The 24096-nt window shown below is 35.6% G+C and overlaps 5 protein-coding genes and 1 pseudogene across 5 annotated transcripts; 5 read left to right on the top strand and 1 right to left on the bottom strand.

The window, feature by feature from the left end:
* The first annotated feature begins 156 nt into the window (after positions 1-156).
* On the top strand, positions 157-1989 carry LOC100255415 (tryptophan N-monooxygenase CYP79A68). Its single transcript, XM_002274662.4, has 2 exons — positions 157-1251; positions 1352-1989. Exons 1-2 carry the CDS (start codon positions 184-186, stop codon positions 1973-1975), a joined length of 1692 nt encoding a protein of 563 aa, XP_002274698.2. The 5' UTR covers positions 157-183; the 3' UTR covers positions 1976-1989.
* Positions 1990-5677: 3688 nt separating this feature from the next.
* Positions 5678-6588, top strand: LOC100260482 (tryptophan N-monooxygenase CYP79A68-like; annotated as a pseudogene).
* A 4537-nt stretch (positions 6589-11125) lies between these two features.
* LOC100265709 (tryptophan N-monooxygenase CYP79A68) lies at positions 11126-13089 on the top strand. The gene is made up of 2 exons (XM_002274605.4): positions 11126-12298; positions 12399-13089. Exons 1-2 carry the CDS (start codon positions 11234-11236, stop codon positions 13020-13022), a joined length of 1689 nt encoding a protein of 562 aa, XP_002274641.2. The 5' UTR covers positions 11126-11233; the 3' UTR covers positions 13023-13089.
* A 1605-nt stretch (positions 13090-14694) lies between these two features.
* LOC100260289 (uncharacterized) lies at positions 14695-15762 on the top strand. Its single transcript, XM_002279868.5, has one exon. The coding sequence runs from the start codon at positions 14934-14936 to the stop codon at positions 15600-15602; it is 669 nt and encodes a 222-aa protein (XP_002279904.1). The 5' UTR covers positions 14695-14933; the 3' UTR covers positions 15603-15762.
* A 1763-nt stretch (positions 15763-17525) lies between these two features.
* On the top strand, positions 17526-19743 carry LOC100265511 (small ribosomal subunit protein eS26x). The gene is made up of 5 exons (XM_002279836.5): positions 17526-17721; positions 17817-17909; positions 17997-18081; positions 18158-18288; positions 19435-19743. Exons 1-5 carry the CDS (start codon positions 17719-17721, stop codon positions 19495-19497), a joined length of 375 nt encoding a protein of 124 aa, XP_002279872.1. The 5' UTR covers positions 17526-17718; the 3' UTR covers positions 19498-19743.
* A 555-nt stretch (positions 19744-20298) lies between these two features.
* Positions 20299-24069, bottom strand: LOC100243386 (N(2),N(2)-dimethylguanosine tRNA methyltransferase Trm1-like). The gene is made up of 6 exons (XM_002274571.4): positions 23429-24069; positions 22707-22907; positions 22506-22605; positions 21280-21480; positions 21088-21150; positions 20299-20772 (listed from the first exon to the last, which is right to left on the bottom strand). Exons 1-6 carry the CDS (start codon positions 24031-24033, stop codon positions 20668-20670), a joined length of 1275 nt encoding a protein of 424 aa, XP_002274607.1. The 5' UTR covers positions 24034-24069; the 3' UTR covers positions 20299-20667.
* Positions 24070-24096: the final 27 nt, after the last annotated feature.

The following is a 24096-nucleotide window of genomic DNA, read 5'->3' as shown; positions in this document are numbered from 1 at the left end:
ACCATGCCACCCTGTCTGTTGGACCAAAATCTAACATGATTTTGACCGTACAAGAGGAGTAATCCTACCATTGATGGGAAGTATGAAAGGCCTGTCTAGTGGAAGTCCATTTGCCTAAAGAGAGAGAGCAAATGTATGGGAGGTTTCTCATGCATCCTAGTACCGAAGATCAGCAAGAGACGAATGATGATGGGTAGCAGCTGCAACTCAACCATGTCTTCTTCATTTCCAAATCCATTCCTCTTCCTGCATTCTGATCATTCCGAAACCTTGGAGCTTGCTTCACTTCATCTTCATTTACCATTCATCCTCTTGCTCCTTGTCCTTTTCGTTGTCGCTTTTCTCATCCTCTACAAACTCAAACCCAAAACCCTAATCACCAAGCAAATGCCACTGCTCCCTCCTGGTCCAACTCCATGGCCATTAGTTGGGAACCTGCCTGAATTATTCACAAAAAAGCCGGTATTCCGGTGGATACTTGGACTTTTGGAGGAACTCAACACTGAGATTGCATGCATCAAACTGGGCAATGTCCATGTCATTCCCGTGATTTCGCCTGAGATTGCCAGGGAGTTTTTGAAGAAACATGATGCAGTGTTTGCATCCAGACCTATTACAATGGCGTCCCATCACTTGAGCAGAGGGTTCCTGACAACAGCTCTTTCTCCATGGGGAGAGCAGTGGAAGAAGATGAGAAGGATCATCATTTCTGAGGTGCTTAAGCCAGAAAGACATATTTCGCTCCTCCAGAAGAGAACTGAAGAAGCCGACAATCTTGTCCGATTCATTTATAACCAGTGTAAGTTCTCTAGTATTACTAGCCATAATTTTACGGACTCATCGGTTGTGAATGTGAGAAATGCAGTCAGACAATACACAGGAAATGTGGTTAGGAAGATGATGTTCAGCAGAAGGTACTTTGGGGAAGTAAGGAAAGATGGAGGGCCTGGACTTGAAGAAGAAGAACACGTCAACTCCCTCTTTACTTCGCTTGCTTACCTATATTCATTCTCTCCATCTGATTACCTTCCATGCCTGAGAGTCTTCGACTTAGATGGCCATGAGACGATGGTAAAAGACGCTTTGAGCATCATCAACAAGCATCATGATCCGATATTGGATGAGAGAATAATGAAATGGAGGAATGGGGAGAAGAAGGAGGTTGAGGACACACTCGATGTTTTCCTTACAATCAGGGACACAAAGGGAAAACCATTGCTATCAGTAGAAGAGATCAAAGCCCAACTCATAGTGAGAATTTAGCTCTAATATGTTATCTTAATTTCGTATATATATTCTGAAGTTCTTCTCTTTGGGGTTCAATATATATTAACTATATACAATCTGGCAGGAACTGATGATTGAAATAGTGGACAATCCAGCGCATGCAGCTGAGTGGGCAATGGCAGAAATGATCGATCAACCCGAGATTATGCAGAAGGCCGTAGAAGAAATCGATAGAGTGGTTGGAAAGGATAGACTTGTTCAAGAATCCGATATCGCGCAGCTCAAATATGTTAAAGCCTGTGCTAGGGAAGCTCTGCGACTTCACCCCATAGCACCATTCAACGTGCCCCATGTGTCCATGGCGGACGCTGTTGTGGCCGGCTACTTCATCCCCAAAGGCAGCCATGTCCTGCTGAGCCGGGTAGGGCTTGGACGGAACCCTAGAGTGTGGGAAGAGCCATTAAAGTTTAAACCAGAGCGGCATATGAATGATGAAGTGGTGGATTTAGCTGAGCCTGAGCTTCGGTTCATTTCATTTAGTACTGGGAGACGCGGGTGTCCTGGAACTGCCTTAGGGACAGCCTTGACAGTTACACTCTTGGCGAGACTCCTTCAATGTTTTTCGTGGAGTGTGCCACCGAACCAGGACCAAATTGACCTCACAGAATCAATGAACGAGCTCTTTCTAGCCAAGCCTCTCCATGCTCATGCAAAACCACGCTTGCCTGCTTCCATGTATGGGAATTGATTAAAACTTCATCCATTCCGGCGCTTGATGAGTAGAGCCTATAAATAAGGATTTATGAGTTAATAAAGATAAATGCTCTCATCCAATTTTCTTTTCTTCTCCGCTTATCACATGATGCTTTGGGGATACAAAGATGTATGAAAAATGATATGTCATTATATTTCACTTTTATTATCATAATTTTTATTTGTTTTATCTCAGAAACTATAAAAATCATATTATGTGTTGTTAAAGCTAAAAGTTTGTGTCCTTGATATTTTAATTTTATAATAGTGAGAAGCTATAAAGGTATTTCTAAAAATAAAAAGAATAATAAATAAATGTAATATAATAATATACTTTATATAATAACATGTGTATTATATAAAATTTTAATTATATTTTCTAAACCATTTTTTACATTAATAAAAACTCAAAACCAAGTAAGATTTTATAAATTTTATTTTCTTAAATAATTAATAAAAAAAGATAAAATAAAATAATTTTTAGAAAATAAAAACTAGAAAATGTTTTTTACACCAAATATAATATAAAATTTTAAATATATATATTATAAAAAATATTTGTATTTTAATTGATTTGAAGTGGGTTTTTCTTTTTTTTTTTTTTTTTCCTTTTTTCTTTTTTTCCTTTTTTCCTTTCATTGAAGTGTATATGACGTCAATATTTAAATCTTACATCCTTCTAAGTTGACTCTTCTATCCTAAACTTCTGAGTTGACTCCTAAATATGTTCACAAACGTTGTCCAACTTTACATTACGCATTTGATTTTGAAAGAGGTCATAAGTAGTACTTCTTAATGTTTGGAATTGCTTTCTTAGAACCTTAGACATTTGATAAAATTTTAAAATTCCTTTTTAGAATCTCTTGTTAATGAGTGAAATTTTCAAAACCCACTTTTTTGTCATATGATATATTTCTTTTTAAAATCGTTGACATAATATTCCACCCCAAACATGACGTATTTTAATGGGTCATCTAACTTAGACCTCTAAAGTCATATGATGTTATCAAGCATTGTAATTATCAAAATGATTAAAAAAAGACTTCATTGTTAAGATCATGGTTAATAACATTTTCAATCCCTATACAAGCTTTACCATTATATATATTGATGATGTTCTTATATTTTTAAATTCTATTGATCAACACTTCAAGCATATAAAAATCTTTCAAAAAATTGTCAAAGATAATGGACTAGTAATTTCTACCCCTAAGATCAAACTATTTCAAAGCAGGATTAAATTCTTAAGATTTGAAATTTACCAAGGCACAACCAAACCAATTGAGTAAGTGATGAAGGAATTGTAACCAAATTTAATGACCAAAGGCATCACACTCCATTCATGTTTGACACATAGTTGATACTTCAGTTTTTCATACAATCACATGATGATTGTGAAGAAGAACTATCATATAATGAAGAACTTTCATTAATTAGAAGAAATTCATCATAAAAGGATAGAGTTGAGTTAGTAAGGGAGTTCCAGGTGGCCCAAGATTTGTAATCAACTACAAGCCTTTAAATGAGGTTCTTCAATGGATTAGGTATCCTTTAAGTAATAAAAGGGATTTTATTGGTTGCCTTCATAATGCTTTAATCTTTTCAAAATTTGATTTAAAATCAGGATTTTGAAAAATTAAAAGTGAAGAAAAAGATAAATATAAGATTGCATTCACTGTTCCATTTGGGCATTTGCTGAGATTGAAAGAGGTGCCTCAGGACTTATAATCAACTACAAGTCTTTAAATGAGGTTCTTCAATGGATTAGGTATCCTTTACCTGATAAAAAGGATCAATGTACGGGTCTTGGTATTGCATTGACCAAATTTTGAGTAGTTTTTTTTCCATATATTTCATCTAACCTAGACCTCTAAAGTCATATGATGTTATCAATTGACTACAAAGAGATTACATTGTAATTATCAAAATTATTAAAAAAAAGACTTCATTGTTAAGATAATCGTTAATAAGGTAACATCATATTGATTACAAATAGATTCCATTGTAATTAACTATATGATATTATCAAATTGATTAAGAAAAGACTCCTAGGATGATGGTCAATCATCTACCTTATTATATCAGTTTATTATTATAGATGATAAGCTTCGATCTTTTATTAACTATAGATGATAAGCTTCGATCTTTTATTATAACTATGTGGATACCAGATATTCATGGACTTATAATAACAAACTTGCTACAAATAATTTTTTTTGCAAAAAAAAAATCCTACCACAAAATACTTTTTTTTAATCATAAATTAATTTATGGAAAAATCCCACCAGTATATATGATAGATAGGAAGTTATTATTAAAGATATTTTAATGGTATTTTATTTTTCTCTTATTATGTGGGAATTGGGATCGCTACATTGGTATATAAATTTTGAACCTATTGGACCAATTCCCCCATATCTTAAAATTTGGAGTTAAAAATGAATTCAACTCCTAGATATGTATAACACTATTTAAAACCGTTGAATATGAAAAAATAAATATTATGTTATCCAGATCATTGAAAATATATGGACAATAAGTGTGTATAATAAATATATAAATAAAATGAAATAGAAAATCGAAACTCACAAATAAGATTGATAGTTTGACTCTATGACTTTAAGACGAATTTGTCTCACTCAGGTGCTTATTATTTATGGGCAATTGTCTCTTAGGATATAATGATCATTTTTTTTTATGATAATAGCACTTCAAATCATGAGAAATAGTGAATCACTTAATAATTTGTACTTTCTTAAATACCAAATATTTGGTAAAAAGAAGAAAAAATGAAAAGAATTGATGAATTAATATGTCATGAGAGTCCCTATTTATAGATTTGATGATAACATTTAAAAGAGATGTGCCTTTAAAATACTAAACATCTTTTAAAGGGTCGTGTCTTAAAACAACAAACACATCTTTTAGAAGAAGTTGTACAAGATACGTTATTTAAAATAAATTGTATTTATTAACAAACATGTTTTTCAAAAAAAATAAAAAAAAATCCTAATTTCCATTTACATATATAAATTCCAACATATTATACATGAAAGAAGATATCAATGTATAAAATAGAAAAATTTAAAAAAATATATTTTACTTTAAATTGATTTGTAGGTTTTTTTTTCCCTTTTTCTTCTTTTATTACGTCATCTACATGCAATCATACTTCCAAACCTTTACGTCATGCATTCATATTCAATGATATTTTTGAAGTAGTGGGATCGGATGTAAAATTAATTAATTATCATTATTATTTTAATATGAAATTCTTGAAAATAATTGAAAAGTATTTTTTAAAACACCCAAGTTGTTTTCTGTCGATGTGTGACAGCATATTTATTGCTGTCCAAAGAAGTGGTCCTGTCTTTGATGAGAATTTGTCATGTTTTTATTGAAAGTGATAGTAAGAGATTGAAATGTTCTTTTCATAAAAGAGAGAATGTTTTTCTTCAATAAAAAGTTTGCTTCTTCATTTCATGCGTAAGAAGCAACTCTTCAATATTATTTCTTTCGGAAGTTTCCTCCCTAATCGACATCACTTTAGAAATAAATAATATTAGTGTGGGAGAATGGTACCTTCACATTTTCGATGGGTCTTAGGATTAGGATTCGGAGGGATCCAGACTCCATTGTTCTGCACCTTAACATCAGCAAGAGAAAAATGATGATGAGTAGCAGCTGCAACTCAACCATGGCTTCTTCATTTCCAAATCCGTTACTCTTCCTGCTCTCTCATAATTCTGAAACCTTGGATTCACTTCATCCTCATTTACCATTCATCTTCTTGCTCCTTTTCCTTTTCCTCTTCGCTTTTCTCATCCTCTACAAACTCAAACCCAAAACCCTAATCACCAAGCAAATGCCACTGCTCCCTCCTGGTCCAGCTCCATGGCCTAGTTGGGAACCTGCCTGAATTATTCACAAAAAAGGCCGGCATTCCGGTGGATACTTGGGCTTTAGGAAGAACTGAACAATGAGATCGCATGCATCAAACTGGGCAATGTCCATGTCATTCCCGTGATTTCGCCTGAGATTGGAAGGGAGTTTTTGAAGAAACATGATGCAGTGTTTGCATCCTGACCTATTCCAATGGAGTCCCATCACTTGAGCAGATTCTTGACCACAGTCCTTTCGCCATGGGGAGAGCAGTGGAAGAAGATGAGAAGTATCCTCACTTCTGAGGTGCATAAGCAGGAGAGACATATGTGACTTCTCCAGAAGAGAACTGAAGAAGCCGACAATCTTGTCCGCTTCATTTATAACCAGTGTAAATCCTCTACTAGTACTGATAATTTCATGGATTCATCAGTTGTGAATGTGAGAAATGCAGTCAGACAATACACAGGAAATATCGTTAGGAAGATGATGTTCAGCAGAAGATACTTTGGTGAAGGAAGGTTAGGTGGAGGACCTGGACTTGAAGAAGAAGAACATGTCAACTTCCTCTTTACTTCGCTTGCTTACCTACATGCATTCTCTCCATCTGACTACCTCTCATGTCTGAGAGTCTTCGACTTAGATGGACATCAGAAGATGGTAAAAGAGGCTTTGAGCATCATCAACAAGCATCATGATCCGATAGTGGATGAGAGAATAATATAATGGAGGAATGGGGAGAAAAAGGAGGTTGAGGACATAGTCGACGTTTGTATCACAAGTAGGGACTCAAAGGGAGAGCCATTGCTTTCAGTAGAAGAGATCAAAGCCCAAATCATATTGAGAATTTAGCTCTATGTATTATAAGGTTTTTCTTTGATCTGATGGTCCAATGGCTAACTAAATACAATTTGGCAGGAACTGATGATTGAAATAGCAGCTCAAATATGTTAAGGCCTTTGGGAGAGAAGCTCTGCGGCTTCACCCCATGGCACCATTCAATGTCCCCCATTTGTCCATGGCGGATGCTGTTGTAGCCGGCTACTTCATTCCGAAAGGCAGCCATGTCCTGCTGAGCCGGGTAGGGCTTGGGCGGAACCCCAGAGTTTGGGAAGAGCCATTAAGGTTCAAACCAGAGCGGCATATGAATGATGATGTGGTGGATTTAGCTGAGCCTGAGCTTCGGTTCATTTCATTTAGTACTGGGAGACGTGTTTTTTTTTTTTTTATGTTTAGAAAATTTTGAATTATATAAAAATAATATGTCTTATTATTAAATTTTGATATTAAATGTTGTCATGCATGATATTCTTATCAATGCAATAATTTTATAATCCAAAAATAGTTTTGAGAATATATTAGGTTCAAATATTGTTTTAAATATATATTTTATTATATTATTTTTTGATAAATTCCCGGTGTTCTGATCCAAAGTTTTGAGGCTTAGATTTTATAATAATTAGTTTCCTTGAAATTTGATCCATGAATCAATTTTTGCATATTTAGATCATGATATGTTGATTAGAAATTATTGATTCGATCATGGAATATGGTTTTAAATAATGAAGTTGTCTTTTCAAAAACAATTTCAAAATTTAATTGAATTTGTTTTTCTTAAAAAACAACTCCTAATCAAACTCTTCTCGAGTACAATATATTTAAAAATATTTTCTGCATTGTTATATTTTTAAAAACATTTTTTGAAATTACAATATTATTTTTTTCAAAATCCCACTTGAAACTTTAATTATATAATTATGAATTAAGCATAAGGGTTAATTTATTCATCTCTTTTTCATGGTTTGACTAAATACATATACATTTTATTGGTTTGAAATTTCCTTAAATATCTTTCTTATCCTTATCATTTCTTATTTTCACTCACATCCTCTTTCGTTCAAAATAAGAAAAGTATGTGATAAATTTCAAATTAATCAAAATTAGATATATTTAATCAAAACATTAGGAGAGGTGAATGAAATTAACCGTCATATGATAAGTTACTTGTACATTATCTATACATGTCTCGAAAAAGTAATGGGATTGACTTTTTTCTTCTCAAAACTTCATGATTGGTGCAAATATATTCAATTAAGTCATCGACTTCAAGTTTCATGAATTTATAAAAATTTTAATTTTTTATACAAATTTTAATTTTTTATACAAATTTTAAATAAAACTATTTTAGGAAGATGTGTTTAATAATTTTCTAAAAATCAAGTTTTATTCTATAAAAATTAAAATTTAAAAATAAAATGCATTTTTAGGGGTGTTAATTAATAAAATTTAAAATTAAAATAGCTTAATATATTTACACTACATTATTGGGACGCGGATGAAATTAATCCTAAATTTTAAATATAAATGAAATCAACCCAAAATTTGACACGTGTCTTCTATAATTGCACTACGTGAATTGTACCAAAACCTAACATCTTGACCATCCAAAAGAAGCTGTTCTGTTCATGACGAGAATTGATCACATTTTTATTGCATGTAGCATGTGGGAGGTCTGCATGTTGCCTGTAAAGGGAGCAAATGTACGGGAGATTTCTAATGCATGCCTACCATTAATTAATTTTCATCCTAGTACTGAAGATCAGAAAGAGACCAATGCTGATGACTAGCGGCTGCACCTCAACCACGCCTTCTTCATATCCAAATCCATTACTCTTTCTGCTCTCTCATAATTCTGAAACCTTAGAGCTTGCTTTACTTCGAATTCCTGCATTGACTGTTCATTTTCTTGCTCATCTTCCTTTTCCTTTTCGCTTTTCTCATCCTATTTAGCCAATTTTTATAACCCATTTATACGTGAATCAATCCATCTAAGCTATTTAGCAGGTTGACCCATTTATGATTTATTTGTTGTTGGCCTCCCTCGTATGTGGGGGAGTGGGCCCCATATGCTTGGGGCCAAGTTAGTTACATTAAAAAACAAAAAGACAAAAAAGAAATCGAGAAAAAAAAAAAAACAAAGAGAAGATAAGAGAGAAAAAAAAACACATCTGTCTAGATTTTATCAATAAGTTGATCCTGCTTCATCTGTGGTTCGATCCAGTGGAAATTTGGAGGAAAAGTTCAAAACTCGAGTATAAACAATATGAACGATAGAAATCAGATTTTGAGCTCGAGAACTGGTGTTACTACTCGTGAACAGTAACGATATTTTTTTGTATACTTTCTCCAATTTTTCTTTGTTTCTTTTACCAAGAGAGATTGTATAATCCAAGTATATATGTACTTTTGATGTATTTAGCAGTCTTTAGAGATTATTCTAGAAAAGACAAGTGTAACCCATTATTATTGATAGTGGAAGTTTAAACTAAATTAGGTCTTGTGGTTTTTCCCTTCGCATTGGAGGGTTTTCCATGTAAAAATTATGGTATCTGATTTATTTTTTTGTTACATGAATTTATTTATTTATTACTACTAGTTGTTATTACCTATTTAATTTTGCACAAAGAAATAGTAAAAAAAATCTTGGTGTTTGTTGAAATATTGTGAATTCACCCTAACATTTGTCATACGAATGAAAGTTTTAATGCAAATAGTATTAGCTCAAAAACATAAAGATAAATAATTTACACAAGAATACACACGGTATTATCATGGTTTGAATAACCATATCTACATCCATAAATGAAAAAAAAATCATTATATCATAGACAATATTATAGAAGATCGAAACTAAATATAGTAATTAGGTTCTCGAAATATGTCATATTTCCTTATTTCTTATATCTACATTTTGAACCACAGCTCCTCTGACTCCACCAAGCATCTCTAACCATCACGTATAGCCTTTAAAACCTTGTCTCTATTTAATGATTTTTCTCCTCATCATCTATAACAAAGATCTTCCTAATATCTTTCTTCTTATTCTATAAAGAAAACTAATATTATAATAACATATCGACTTAGAAAATATTTTTTATTATAGTTTTTATAAAAAATGAAGTTATACTAATTAGGAATTTGAAATACTTTACAACATTATATAACATATTTACTTAATCATCTCAAAATGATCTATTTATCGTCTAACTTATATATGATATGTTTAACATGTTTATTTAACCATGTGAAATTGATCCGTGTATGATCTGACTCGTTGAACCTATATGACTTATATTTTTATAATTTTAAAAAATAAAAACATATTGTTAATTATAAATGTCATTTAATTAAAAAAATTAAATAAATAGACGAGTAAAATTTTACATGTTTCATTATAAATACTAAAAATATTCTATAATTAAATAGAACTTGAAATTTAAAGCAACTAAATAATACATTTCTAAATTTTAAATTAATTAAATGGTTCATAAGAAGTTTAATTAACAGATTGAGATCATGTTTCCGTTTTCTTCTTTTATTACATCATCTACGTTGCATTCAAATTTCAAACTTCCAAACGTGTGGCATGAATATGAAATTAATTATTTTTTAAAAATATGAAATTCTGCTTCTTCTTCCAACCATCTGTCTCGGAACATGACCGAGAATGGTAGATAGGCTTCACCTTTGACTAGGTGGGATCCGGACTTCTGGCTTCTGTTTATTTAGTATGAATGGAAAAAAAAATTTAAAATTTAAAATTTATGTTTGAAAACAGTTTTTTCAAATTTGTTATGAAAGTAGAATCGTTTAAAAAAAAAAAATTGGGAATCATTTTTTTAAAAAAATAATTTGAGATGTTTTCAGCTATTTTTTTGTGGGTTTTCTGCATTAAGATTAAATAATTGAAAAAAATACTTTAAGAACATTTATATTCTACATAGGAGAATAAATCAAGAAAATTATTTTAATTTTTGAGTTTTCAAATTAAATTTTGTTCTTAAAAATAATTAAAAACCATTTTTCAAAATTATTTAAAAAAAATTGCTATTTTTTCAACCACACAACTCGTTTTCCCTCAATGTGTGTCACCATATTTATTGCCATCCAAAGGACTTGTCCTATCTTTGATGAGAATTTATCACATTTTTATTGGGTTAGAACAAATTTTATCCTCTTAAGATCACTCACAAGAGATTACAACTCAATCATATTATATTATCAAATTGATTAAGGTTGAAGGGATTCCTTAAATATGTCCTTAAATATATGGTACCTATTTATCGTACCAAACCATGTCACCCCTGTCTGTTGTACCAATACCTAACATGATTCTGACTGTACGAGAGTGCTCCTACCATTGATGAGACTTGATCACATTTTTATTGCATGTGGAACTGTGGAAGTGTGAAAGGCATGCATGGTGGAAGTCCATTTGCCTATAAAGAGAGAGCCAAGGTATGGGAGGTTTCTCATACATTCCTACAATTAAATAATTTGCATCCTAGTACCGAAGATCAGCAAGAGACGAATGATGATGGGTAGCAGCTGCAACTCAACCATGTCTTCTTCATTTCCAAATCCATTCCTCTTCCTGCATTCTGATAATTCTCAAACCTTGGAGCTTGCTTCACTTCATCTTCATTTACCATTCATCCTCTTGCTCCTTTTCCTTTTCGTTTTCGCTTTTCTCATCCTCTACAAACTCAAACCCAAAACCCTAATCACCAAGCAAATGCCACTGCTCCCTCCTGGTCCAACTCCATGGCCATTAGTTGGGAACCTGCCTGAATTATTCACAAAAAAGCCGGTATTCCGGTGGATACTTGGACTTTTGGAGGAACTCAACACTGAGATTGCATGCATCAAACTGGGCAATGTCCATGTCATTCCCGTGATTTCGCCTGAGATTGCCAGGGAGTTTTTGAAGAAACATGATGCAGTGTTTGCATCCAGACCTATTACAATGGCGTCCCATCACTTGAGCAGAGGGTTCTTGACAACAGCTCTTTCTCCATGGGGAGAGCAGTGGAAGAAGATGAGAAGGATCATCATTTCTGAGGTGCTTAAGCCAGCAAGACATATGTGGCTTCTCCAGAAGAGAACTGAAGAAGCCGACAATCTTGTCCGCTTCATTTATAACCAGTGTAAATCCTCTACTAGTACTGATAATTTCATGGACTCATCAGTTGTGAATGTGAGAAATGCAGTCAGACAATACACGGGAAATATCGTTAGGAAGATGATGTTCAGCAGAAGGTACTTCGGAGAAGGAAGGAAAGATGGAGGGCCTGGACTTGAAGAAGAAGAACACGTCAACTCCCTCTTTACTTCGCTTGCTTACCTATATGCATTCTCTCCATCTGATTACCTTCCATGCCTGAGAGTCTTCGACTTAGATGGCCATGAGAAGATGGTAAAAGAGGCTTTAAGCATCATCAGCAAGCATCATGATCCGATAGTGGATGACAGAATAATACAATGGAGGAATGGGGAGAAGAAGGAGGTTGAGGACATACTCGATGTTTTCATTACAATCAGCGACACAAAGGGAAAACCATTGCTATCAGTAGAAGAGATCAAAGCCCAACTCATAGTGAGAATTTAGCTCTAATATGTTATCTTAATTTCGTATATATATTCTGAAGTTCTTCTCTTTGGGGTTCAATATATATTAACTATATACAATCTGGCAGGAACTGATGATTGAAATAGTGGATAATCCAGCGCATGCAGCTGAGTGGGCAATGGCAGAAATGATCAATCAACCCGAGATTATGCAGAAGGCCGTGGAAGAAATCGATAGAGTGGTTGGAAAGGATAGACTTGTTCAAGAATCCGATATCGCGCAGCTCAAATATGTTAAAGCCTGTGCTAGGGAAGCTCTGCGACTTCACCCCATAGCACCATTCAACGTGCCCCATGTGTCCATGGCGGACGCTGTTGTGGCCGGCTACTTCATCCCCAAAGGCAGCCATGTCCTGCTGAGCCGGGTAGGGCTTGGACGGAACCCTAGAGTGTGGGAAGAGCCATTGAAGTTTAAACCAGAGCGGCATATGAATGATGAAGTGGTGGATTTAGCTGAGTCTGAGCTTCGGTTCATTTCATTTAGTACTGGGAGACGCGGGTGTCCTGGAACTGCCTTAGGGACAGCCTTGACAGTTACACTCTTGGCGAGACTCCTTCAATGTTTTTCGTGGAGTGTGCCACCGAACCAGAACCAAATTGACCTCAAAGAATCCATGAACGAGCTCTTTCTAGCCAAGCCTCTCCATGCTCATGCAAAACCACGCTTTCATGCTTCCATGTATGGGAATTGATTAAAACTTTATACATTTCAGAGCACGATGACTAGTGCCTATAAATAAGGATTTAGGACTTAATAATGAGAAATGAATAAATAAGCTATTCTCTCATCCTATTTTCTTTTCTTATTCTCTTATATATAATTTTTATATTTATTTTACAATATGATATCAACACAATGCTTTGGGTAGACAAAGATATATGAAAAATGGTACGTCATTTTATTGATATTTTAATTTTATAACAATCAGAAGCTATATAAAGAATTTTATATAACTAGAAGCTATGGAGGCCATTTCTAAAAAATAATAATAATAATAATGAATAAATGTAATATAATAATATATTTTATATCAAAACATGTGTATTATATAAAATTTTAATTATATTTTTTAAACCATTTTTTCCATTAATAAAAACTAAAAACCAAGTAAGATTTTATAAATTTCATTTTCTGAAAATAATTAATAAAAAAATAACATAAAATAATTTTTAGAAAATAAAAACTAGAAAATTTTTTTCACACCAAACATAATATGAAATTTTAAAAATAAAATATAAAAATTATTATAAAAAATATTTGTATTTTAATTGATTTGTAATAGGTTTTTTTTTTTTTTTTGGTTGCTTTGGTTGTAGCGTTTATGTCATGCATGTACACAAACAATGTCCAACTTTACATTATGCATTAATATGCTAATATTCTTGAAGCAGTGGTCACTGTTACGATATGAAAAACCCAACAGTAGAGAGAGGATGGAGAAAGAAGGTAGCAGAGGAGACATTATTTTCATGTAAAAACTTAACATAAGTGTAACATTAAGTTTTAAGATCCTATCACGAGGAGTTGGAGGGTGTTTGGTAAAACTTAATACTTATTATTTAATTAACTTCAATTATATTTAAATTATTAATTTAAAACTTATTACTTAAATTTTACTTTTAATATTAAAATTATTTAATAAAATTAACTTAAAATTTATTCATCATTGTAATAAATAGTCTTATCAATACACAAATGTATAACTCCCCAGGAATTTCAATTGCGTTTATATTCATCACTGTAGGAATTGGGTTCAAGATTTCCCCGATTACACTCTTGGGAAGACTCTTTCAAGGTTTTTAATGGAGTGTGCCATTGAACCAGGAGCAGACTGACCTCAAAGAATCTACGATCTCTTTCTAGCCAAGCCTTTCCATGCTCATGCAAAACCATGCTTGCATGCTTTTCAGAGGCTTGGTGAGCAGAACATAGATAAGAGGGATTATTAAAAATAAAAACCAGAATTTATTTTAATTATAAATAAAATTAAAAATCTTTAATATATATTAAATATATAATATCAGTTTTTACAATTTTTTAATATTTATTATGGGGCAAGATTTGCGCGTGTTAAAAATCATTAACTTGCATTAAATGTGAAATGCGGCGAAAAGGGCAGTGGTCAAACACGGTGGCGAGGGAATGCCACGGTGGAGAGAAGTGCATACTTCACACGCGTTTCCACGTTCCACAATGGCGTCGCCACGTGGGGTCTCGTGCTAACGCGCTTCTCATGTTTTGCAATTTCTTTTACCATCGTGCCTTCCTCGAGGCTTCACGAATTCAATTTATTTGACGACGTGGCATAATTTTAGAGGTGGATGTTCCGAGATTGGAATCTTGATCGAAATTCAAGGCATCCACCTGCGCTACCGAATTATTACTGGAGTAGACACGGCACCACTCCCAAAGCAATATCTCATCGGACGGTCAAGATGTTCTCAAAACGTTTGATTTGATTTTGTCGTCGTCTCCCTCCTCCTCTTAATAGGTTGAACTGAAAACAGGAAAATTATCATAAAACATTTTCTGAAAACAAAAGCAAAAATTTTTGCTTGAGGATTGGAGGGTTGCGAAATTCTCCGGTTGGCCAACTCCATCGATGGCGGCTCTGGGCGTTCGCTTCGGAGGGAATAACACGCTGCGGTCGGGAGACGATCTGTCGCAGAATCACCGCCGATTGCCTCTCCCTCGCAATGCTCGTCCGATGACGATCTCCAGCCACGTCGACTCCGGTGCCGTAAAGATCTCGTCGAATCTGGCCAAATCGAAATCAAAATCGCGGTTGTGTTTGGAGGAGTTCGGAGGAGGGAAGATCGAATCCCTAACGCGGGAGAAGATGGACGAGTGGATGCGAGAGTCGGTCTCGGAGATCGTGAAGAATCTGAGGGAAGCGCCGCTGCTGGTGGAAGTTTATTCGGACAGGAATGGCGGTGGAACAAAGCTGAAGACGGAGAAGGCGGTGGCGGAGGATTGGCCACACATCGAATCGAATTGGAAGATCGGCGAGGCGCAATCGCCTGAAGGCATCATGCTGGTGGAAGAGCTCAACAATGAGGATGAAGATGATGATGATGAGGAAAACACAAAACTGTGGGGGGTGGTGATTCAGGGAAAGGAGGCGAATTGTGGACCTTGCTGTTATCTTCTCAAGACTAGCAGAGTTAGCAGCAATTTGGGATTTTTCTGCACTCATTTCTGTTTGATAAAGGTGAAGAGCTTCAGGGAAACAGCTGAATCGCAGTTCAAAAATTCCTGGTTAGTGCATTGAAGAAAATTTTCAATTCATTTGTCCAGAAAAAATAAACAAACCAACCCACCTTATGATTCGTGGTTCATCATGTACAGTTTCATTGTTGAATGTTCATATGAACAGATTATTATTTTGTTCTTCTGCAAATATCAATCAAATACCAAAGATTCCCCACAAAGATCCTATAGAAAATTTGATAAAACATCAATATAAAATTAATCATGAATAGAGGAATGTAAAATTATTAGTGGATGACATTGTGGGGAATGGGGATTATCCTCAAATCATTTTCCAATAAATTAAATTCAAAAAAAAAGAAGAGGATATTTATTAAATAATTGCCTATCATTCATAAATAGAAGTACAAAGTGGACAAATAAATGAAGATGTAAAACTTGCAAATCGCGGGCCAGGCACATCCCCCTCAGAGGACTAAGACATGCAGTGTTGCATCAGGCAAAATTTGAGATGATCCAGGGAAGGTTGTAAATGGGTCAACATGTAGCATTTATGGGGATTTTTGAAAAGGATGGAGCACTTTTTAAAATATTTATTAAAAATTTTTACTTTTGAAATTATTTCCCAATTTTATTTGTTTATGAAGAGATAACTTTTAATCATATTTTTTAAAAAGCTCCACATGTTCATATATAAAAATGAATGTCCTCACTTTGTGCGCAAAAATGGAAAGCTTCTCTCTAAAATAAAAATTTTTAAATGTTAGAAGGATCAAAATTATTTTCTAGAATCAACATCAAACGTATTCTAAGTTCCACACATGTGTGAAAATTTGAAGACAATATATGTATATATATATATATGTATTTAAAACAAATTTTGTGGAGACCCGATGAATTAGTAAAGTTGCAAAAGCTTATGCACGAGATGAGCAGAGATTTTCTAAAAGTAAGGGAATGGTGGACCCAAATGTTGAAGATGACAAAAGTTGTATCTAAGGCTCCATTTTGGCCAACAAGAGAAAGTGGAATGGGACACTTCAATGGCCTAGAGGTCAATGCGCCAATCTCAATTCTTCGGACAATAATTTTTCTATATTTGTTGATACCCCTTAATTTTTTTCAACTAGAGAAGTAAATCCATATCTCAAGATTGCTCCTCAATGAGTCTAATATTTTTTTTTAAATTATTTAGGCCAAATTAGACACCTCTAACCTCTTCAATCAACATCGAACTTGAAATTGGTCAACATAAGCAAACACCTTCAAATAGACTAATCACAAGAGTTTCGAATTTAAATTTTTATTGTTGATTTAGTTTTAAAAGACGTTTGGTTTTTTAATTTTTTGTTAAAAGCAATTTGCTTTCAGGTTTTAAGTTGTTTATTTTTTTTACTTTTTCATGATTTATTATAAACTTTTTGTTGAATAGAAAAAACCAAAATATTTGATATTTTCTAAATGAAAAAATAATATATTGGTTTTTGCTTTTTAATATTTAATTAAAAAAATATTTAAAAAAAAACAACATAATATTTTAACGATATTAAGCATTAAAGTTCTATTTAGAATTAAATTAAAAAAACAAACGTCGCCTTAATTCAGCTCGAGCTGGATTCAGACATCAAGGTTACCCTTTTCCCCACCTTCAAAGAAATGGGCATTTCACCCATCATGTAAAAATTTCTAAAAGATAATTCAAATCGCCTTTGTAAGCATAAATGATAAAACAAACAAACTATCAGAGTCTATCGCTATCACAAAAAAAGGCAATAAACTATGAAAATCCACTTGGACCAGGCCCAGCCTACCCGGGCTTAAATAATGTCAGCCCGACGTGGCTTGGGCTGCTCTCATCCTCAAAGGCAGAGTCTATCTGGTCCATCCAATTTTAATGCAATAAGCTTTTTTTTTAGAAGAACAAAAAAAAAAAAAAAAACACACTCATAATCTATCGTTTACAGTAAGGTTGGGGCCTTGAGCCCATGGGCGGGCGCACAGGCCTGATATCAAACCCGAGCCCAGCCCAATTTGCAGCCCCTAGGTTATTTCTTCAGAGCCAATCTTACCGTATAAAAACCCTAGATCGCCTCGCCAGACGAAACCCTAGCTGTGCCGAAGATCCCAAAGGTCTCTGATCAAGCTTCGGTCTCTGAAGAACCAGAAGCCTAACAGTCATGGTAAGATCTCTCAACCATCACCATTACCCTCAACTCAATCTTCTTCTTCTCCGTTGTGATGTAACCTTCAAATTTCGTTATTACTTGTGCTGTAGACGTTCAAGCGCAGAAACGGCGGCCGCAACAAGCACGGCCGTGGACATGTCAAGTTCATCCGCTGCTCAAACTGCGGAAAATGCTGCCCAAAGGTCTCGCTCCATTTGTATTCTGATTTAGTGGTTTTGTATCAAAGCATCAGTAGTTGAATTGGTGCGTGTTTGGAATTGTGTGATCAGGACAAGGCAATCAAGAGGTTTTTGGTGAGGAACATCGTGGAGCAAGCTGCAGTGAGGGATGTTCAGGAGGCCTGCGTCTATGACAGTAATTACACTTCCTCTTTTTTTCGGTAATTTGTTCTGTGTTTTTTATCTGATTTGGGGGCTAATTCTCTGTGTAGCTTATACTCTTCCCAAGCTGTATGCAAAGATGCAGTACTGTGTGTCTTGTGCAATTCACTCCCATGTTGTGAGGGTTCGTTCTCGCACTGATAGGAGGAAGCGTGACCCACCACAGCGCTTCAGACGCCGGGTATGCGTTATTCTGCTTATTTGTGTATTTGGTAGATTGTTTTGATTGTTGCGGCAATCTGGAAATCTAGAATGTTCAGCATTGTTTTTATGTGTGTAGATACTAAACGCTATTATTCACTTGCATATGGTGGTCTCTCTCTCTGGTGTTTTACATTATTTGTTTTATTGATTCTGGATGATTGAGGCTTGCTTTTTAAGCATAAGGCTGGTTGTGTTCATGGAGTTATGCAAGACTGGCTATGCTCTTGACATTCAATGGATTCGAAAACTAGGGAAAATAAATTACATTGAGAGTTGAGATTAATTGAATTTTTAATTTTTGATTCATTATGTTTGCATGTACCTGCAATCTCAAATTTAGGACAGCATAACCCAGCAGATTTGTTGGATGGAAAGAACTTGAAAGCAAATGTCATTTCCCATAATGTATGATATTAATATGAACAAGTTAGGGAAATGTTTTATAATGTGTGCACTGTCCTATGATCTAGACCTGTGAGCAATGTAATATTTGCATGTTTGTGAGCTTACTCTACTGACATTTGTATTATTTTGGCCTCGAATTTTATTTTCATGAGAGGATTACAAATAGAAACTAACAATGCATACCAACCCTTTGTTTGATGCACGATTGTTTTATAAATTAAATTATGGTATTCTTGTGTAAATGCTTAAACTGGTGTTGGGCAAGGTTGGAAATCAGTGTTGGTGGAACTGTTAGTAAGAGAAGGAAGTGTTTTGTAATACCGTATGAAGTTTGATAAATCAAACACTATGCGTAGACCTTTGTTGTATAAAGAATTGTGAATAGAAAGCTATGCACTGTGCATTGCCTCTTGTATAACTTTTCTGAATAGAAACCTATGCAAAGAACCACCGATTCTATGTATTTGTTCCCATATACAGTATGTGCCAAGTGGGTAGCGGGTGCTATGATAAACCATATTCCATTCCAGCTTGCATGCTTGTAATATGTTCTGTGTTTGTCTCAAAGTGTCAAACAGAAATCGGTGATATGTATTTTTTGCAAGGTGTTAAACATAAATTGGTGGTGTTAATGACTATATTTATTGGAAATGTTTGAGCTTTCTTAGTTTATTTTCTTCTGCATGTATTTGAGTCAATTTCTGTTTTACTTTTTCAGGATGATATGCCAAAGCCTGGTCAAGCCCCTCGTCCTGCTGGAGGAGCTCCTGTTCGCACCTGATAAAACGAAGTTGATTTCCTCTGTCATTCTGCTTTCAAACAGTTACCTGAAATTTTCAGAACTTTTGAGGCCTTTTGTTTTTGTTTTTCTTGGTTTGGGAGATTTTGATTATGATGGAAGGTTAAACTTTTGCTGTTTAATGCTTTTGAGTATTAATGTAGTACCAGGAAAATGAAAATTGAGACACCAGAATGAATTTCATTTTTTTAACTACCTTTGAATCAAATCCTATAATTTTGAGTTGAAGTTTGCTCCCTCATGGGACCCCAGTCATTGGGTTCTGGCAGCTTAGGTGAAAGCCTGAATTCAAATTCGATGCTTGCATTTCCACTAAAAGGGTATACCTTAGAGCTGCATTGGATTAGCAGTGTAAACTCTGTTATCATTTTCCCCTCGTTTCTTTCAACATGGTCTTGATGCCCTTTGAACCTGAAGAGTGGGGGGTGTAGATTGGAAGATGGAGGATGATGATTTCCCTGGCAGCATTTCAAAGTTAGGTTCAGTGCTTTATTGGTAAAGCAGCCAGTAGCAGATACTCAAATTTTATGCTTGGGTTTTACTTGAATGCTCATACATTAGCTGTCATCTTCAAGGCCCATTTGGTTTTAATGCATCTGGATCACGCAGCTGAGCAGAGGAAAGAGGAAAGAGGAAATGAATCTGTTACTGGTTTGATATTTTTGGGGCTTAGGTACTTACGAGCTGTACGGTGTAAGCAAAATCCTCGTTGAAAGTCTCAACTTAAGACAACAGGCTCTAAATAGCATATGGTCCGGCGTTGAAAGTGGCTAGCCTACAATCTCAAATCAAGGGAGTCTCGTACCATTTAAAAGAATTGTGACCTTCAGTGTCCGAAATTTTCAGTTAAATACAAACGAATTGCATCTTCTTTACTGAATTTTCAGCCTCCGGTTTCATCTTTGCGAGGTGAGATTCACATTCATTTTCCATTGATCGACTTCCCCCCCAGGACTCGGTTAAGTTAAGATGCGAACACCGAATGAAAATTGATGGTGTATGGCGGATTGCAGTAATAGCCAAAGTTGGTTTAGTTTATCCCTCCTTTGATGGGCACAAGGATAGAACCATCTATTGCTGGGCAAGGTAGATGGATGCAACTTTCCCCAGAAGGCTCGAGGTAGCAGAATGTCCATTTTGCTCTCAAATCGCTCAACATTGCTGAAGTTCCTTTGCAATCCTAATGCAGACTGCCATAGGGCAGTTTGTCTTAATTGCGTTGGAGGCAATGTGTGACCTACTAACAGCATATCCCTCCTGCAACAACCAAATCCAACAGATGGACTGCATCAGTTTCTGTAAACCATTTGTTGGAGCTCCAGACCATAGCAAATCTCTCCAACTTCAATTGGGAGTGATCAGCTTCTATAGAACAATAACATGCCATGCCATATTATAATTTCCCCTTATATTTTTCCCATTCTCCTAAGCTGGGGCTTGATGAGTTTTTAGACCAAAAGACTTGTGCAAGTAAACATCATCTGAATCAGGCAACTAAAAAAAAAATACCTGACTCTGTTTCTTGGCTAATGACAATTGAAAAGCCTCTAGAAGAGAACACTAGGAGAATACCTTGTTCAGGGCACTCATCATGGTCCTGAGGGGAGGAGAGTTTATTTTTGCACGGCTTGCCACCTAGGAACATAAGAGGAAAATCAATAATGAAATTGCATTCAATTTCCAAGCCATGCAACAGAGCCTGAGAATTAATTCACAACCAAATCAAGAATCTAAAACATGAAATGATGTTATTTGCAAGTAAACCTCGTCCAATTTGATGTATCCAAATGGTAATTTAGGGTCACTCTCATCGATCATCTGCTTCAGAAGTTTTCCCAGATGAGTTTCAGTGTCATTGCCAGTCCATCCCCATTGTTCAGCTAAATTTAGCATTTCTGTAAGGTAGGAAGCATTGTGAAGAGGTCCTATCCAAAGGGGACCCGAAACAACGAGTGAGCTTGAAACCTGAAAAGAACTAAATAGCACCTTAGAATGTTATCCAATTTGACACCATACTGTGGACATAGAAGGGACTTGTGCAAATGTTTTCTCTATCATGGACACGTTGTTCAAAAATACATAATAACAAAACAATCTAGATGTTATAATCCACTGGCATTAAAAGAATAGATCAATTCCAAACCGCATAAAAATGCTTGAAGTGATTTGTACATTAGAAACTTATATATTTAGCAAAGGTAAAAGAAGTCGTAAATTTAAAGAGCAAAACAGGGAGAAGTGTAATGGAGGTTTGGGGATAAGAAGCTTTGCTACACCAAATAATCAGGTTTTACTTGTTAACTGGTTGTGAATGTTTACCTTAGAGCAGAAGAGTCTTTAGATATGGGTGGTTAGGGGTGAATTTGGGGTGATAGAGGGTAATTGGTGTTCTAAAGAGGTGAAGGGGTGGGGTTGGGAAAGGTAAGGTGTGGGCCTTTGGAAAGCAACCAGAAAAGGGTGGAAAGAGTTTTGGCTTAGGACAGGCGTCATAGTAGGAATTGGGCTCAAGACCAAGTTTCATTTAACAGATGGTGTGGGCACCAATCTGACCAGCCACTGAAAGATCATTTCCTCAAAAGTTTCTTTGACTGAGCTAGAATTCTTTTTGGGGAGTCAAAATCTTCCCGTCTTGGACTTTGTTCACGGTTTCTTTTTTCTAGGGGTGGTGGAAGATGGGGTGGAGGAGAGTGTTCAGGTTGTGGTTGTGGCCCTTGTCTTTTTCCTTTCTCTTTAGTCTCCTCGACACTTTATGTATACTTCCTGTGTAAAAAGTGACCCTTTCCCATTAGGTGCTCTTTAACATGTTTTTCTTATTGAAGGAGTTAAGCTTCAATTTTATTGTCCTCTAATAGCAGTGCCAAGTTCTAACACAACAAATCAAACACTGAAGTGTGTAATCTACAAGCATATTCAGTATAATGAATAAACAAATCAAGTGTTACACCACAAACTTACTTCTCTTGAAGAAAAATTGTAGAATGAAGCTGTACCTTTGCATCACTGCAGGGGCAACTGATCCGGCCAAGTTCATTCCATGAAAAAGCTTGAGAGTTTCCACACTTGGTGCAGTAGCTGATGAAGCCATAGTTCCTGCCACAGTTATAACACAAAACATGGTCACCTACATAACAGAGCTACAATAAAAAATAAAAATAAAAAAACCTTAAAATGGAATCACAATCAACTATCACCTGTTTTCAGGAAGTTTTCCACGGTTCATTCGGAGCATGACTCTAAACACAGGTCCATGGTAAGAATAGTATGAGAAAAGTGGTGTGATGCGGTAGCCCAGCACAGACGCCTCCCGCAAGGCTCCACCTATAAGCATTCGCAAACCAACCTCATTCGAATATGGCATAGGTCGAACAAATGCTCCATATGAAGCTAAAGAACTAAAGAAAGAAAAACCCACATAAATATACCAATTGAAGTACACAAATATAATGCAACACATCAAGAAACCATGATAAAACATGCTCCCTTTTTGGAAAATTTTATTCTTCAAAAACATGGAAAACATTCCAGCAAATTTCGTTTAGAGCTTGCTTTCTGTCAATTCGCTTCTCTTGCTTAGAAGATATTTGGGATATTTCTCTCTTCCTCAATTTGATCCAAGCTTTTTGGTTTTCTTAAAAATTACTTAAAAGAATATCATGCATTTTCTTCAGAATTCAAAGAAAAATGATTCAGTTGGAATGTGTAGTGTTACTTCCTCGAATTCAAAATTACAAGATCAATATCAGATCCCCGGACAAACTGCCATAGATTTGTCAATTAAAGACACCATAAACCCAAATTCAGCCTATTTCTTCAAGAAAAACTGATAGGGTATCAAGCCATTCCACAAAGCATCTAGAATATCAGTCGACAAACATAAAACACCACATTGACAAAAATCAAAAGTAAAACTCACTGATGAGGCCTGTGACCACCGGAGGTGTACCCATCAGTCGACGTGACATAAAACAATCCATCCAACTTCAGGGCATTATACGCAGACCGCAAAAACGACGACTCGCTCCCAAACGAATCAACATCAATCAGATCATAGAAATCCCTACGCAGATAACACTCCGTCATGACCCGATTCGCATCTGTATGCGTCACAACCCACCTCCTCTCCTCCCCCGAACCCCCCAACCCCTGCGACAAATTCTCCAAAATCGTCCTCCCGTAATTCTCATTTGCATCATTCGCCAAGACGAAATCGGCCTCCGCCTCCACGAGGTACCGGAGCGACCGAATTCCGCAGCCGCACATGGCGTCAAGAACCCGAACACTGCCTTTCGATTTCTTGTAGAGCGACGCCGCCAGGACCCCGAGGTCGCGGCCGGTGGCGCTCTCGTGCCGGAAAAAGGAGTTGCCACTGTCGAACGTGAGACCCCTTTCGGTGCGATACTCGGATTTGGGGAGGGCTTGGGAAGCAGAAAGTGGCTTAGGGTTAGGGTTTTGCGGGTGTGGTGAAGAGCGGAGAAGAAATGGAGAAGAGGATAGCGTTTTGGCAGAGAGGAGTATCATGGCGGGAGATATGGTTAGGGTTTTACAAATTTTCGCGGGGTTTTATCGAAGTTGCTGGTGCAT

Source organism: Vitis vinifera, chromosome 13 (genome assembly GCF_030704535.1).
Source record: "Vitis vinifera cultivar Pinot Noir 40024 chromosome 13, ASM3070453v1".
Classification (NCBI taxonomy): domain Eukaryota; kingdom Viridiplantae; phylum Streptophyta; class Magnoliopsida; order Vitales; family Vitaceae; genus Vitis; species Vitis vinifera.
This window is presented reverse-complemented; position numbering and strand designations above follow the sequence as displayed.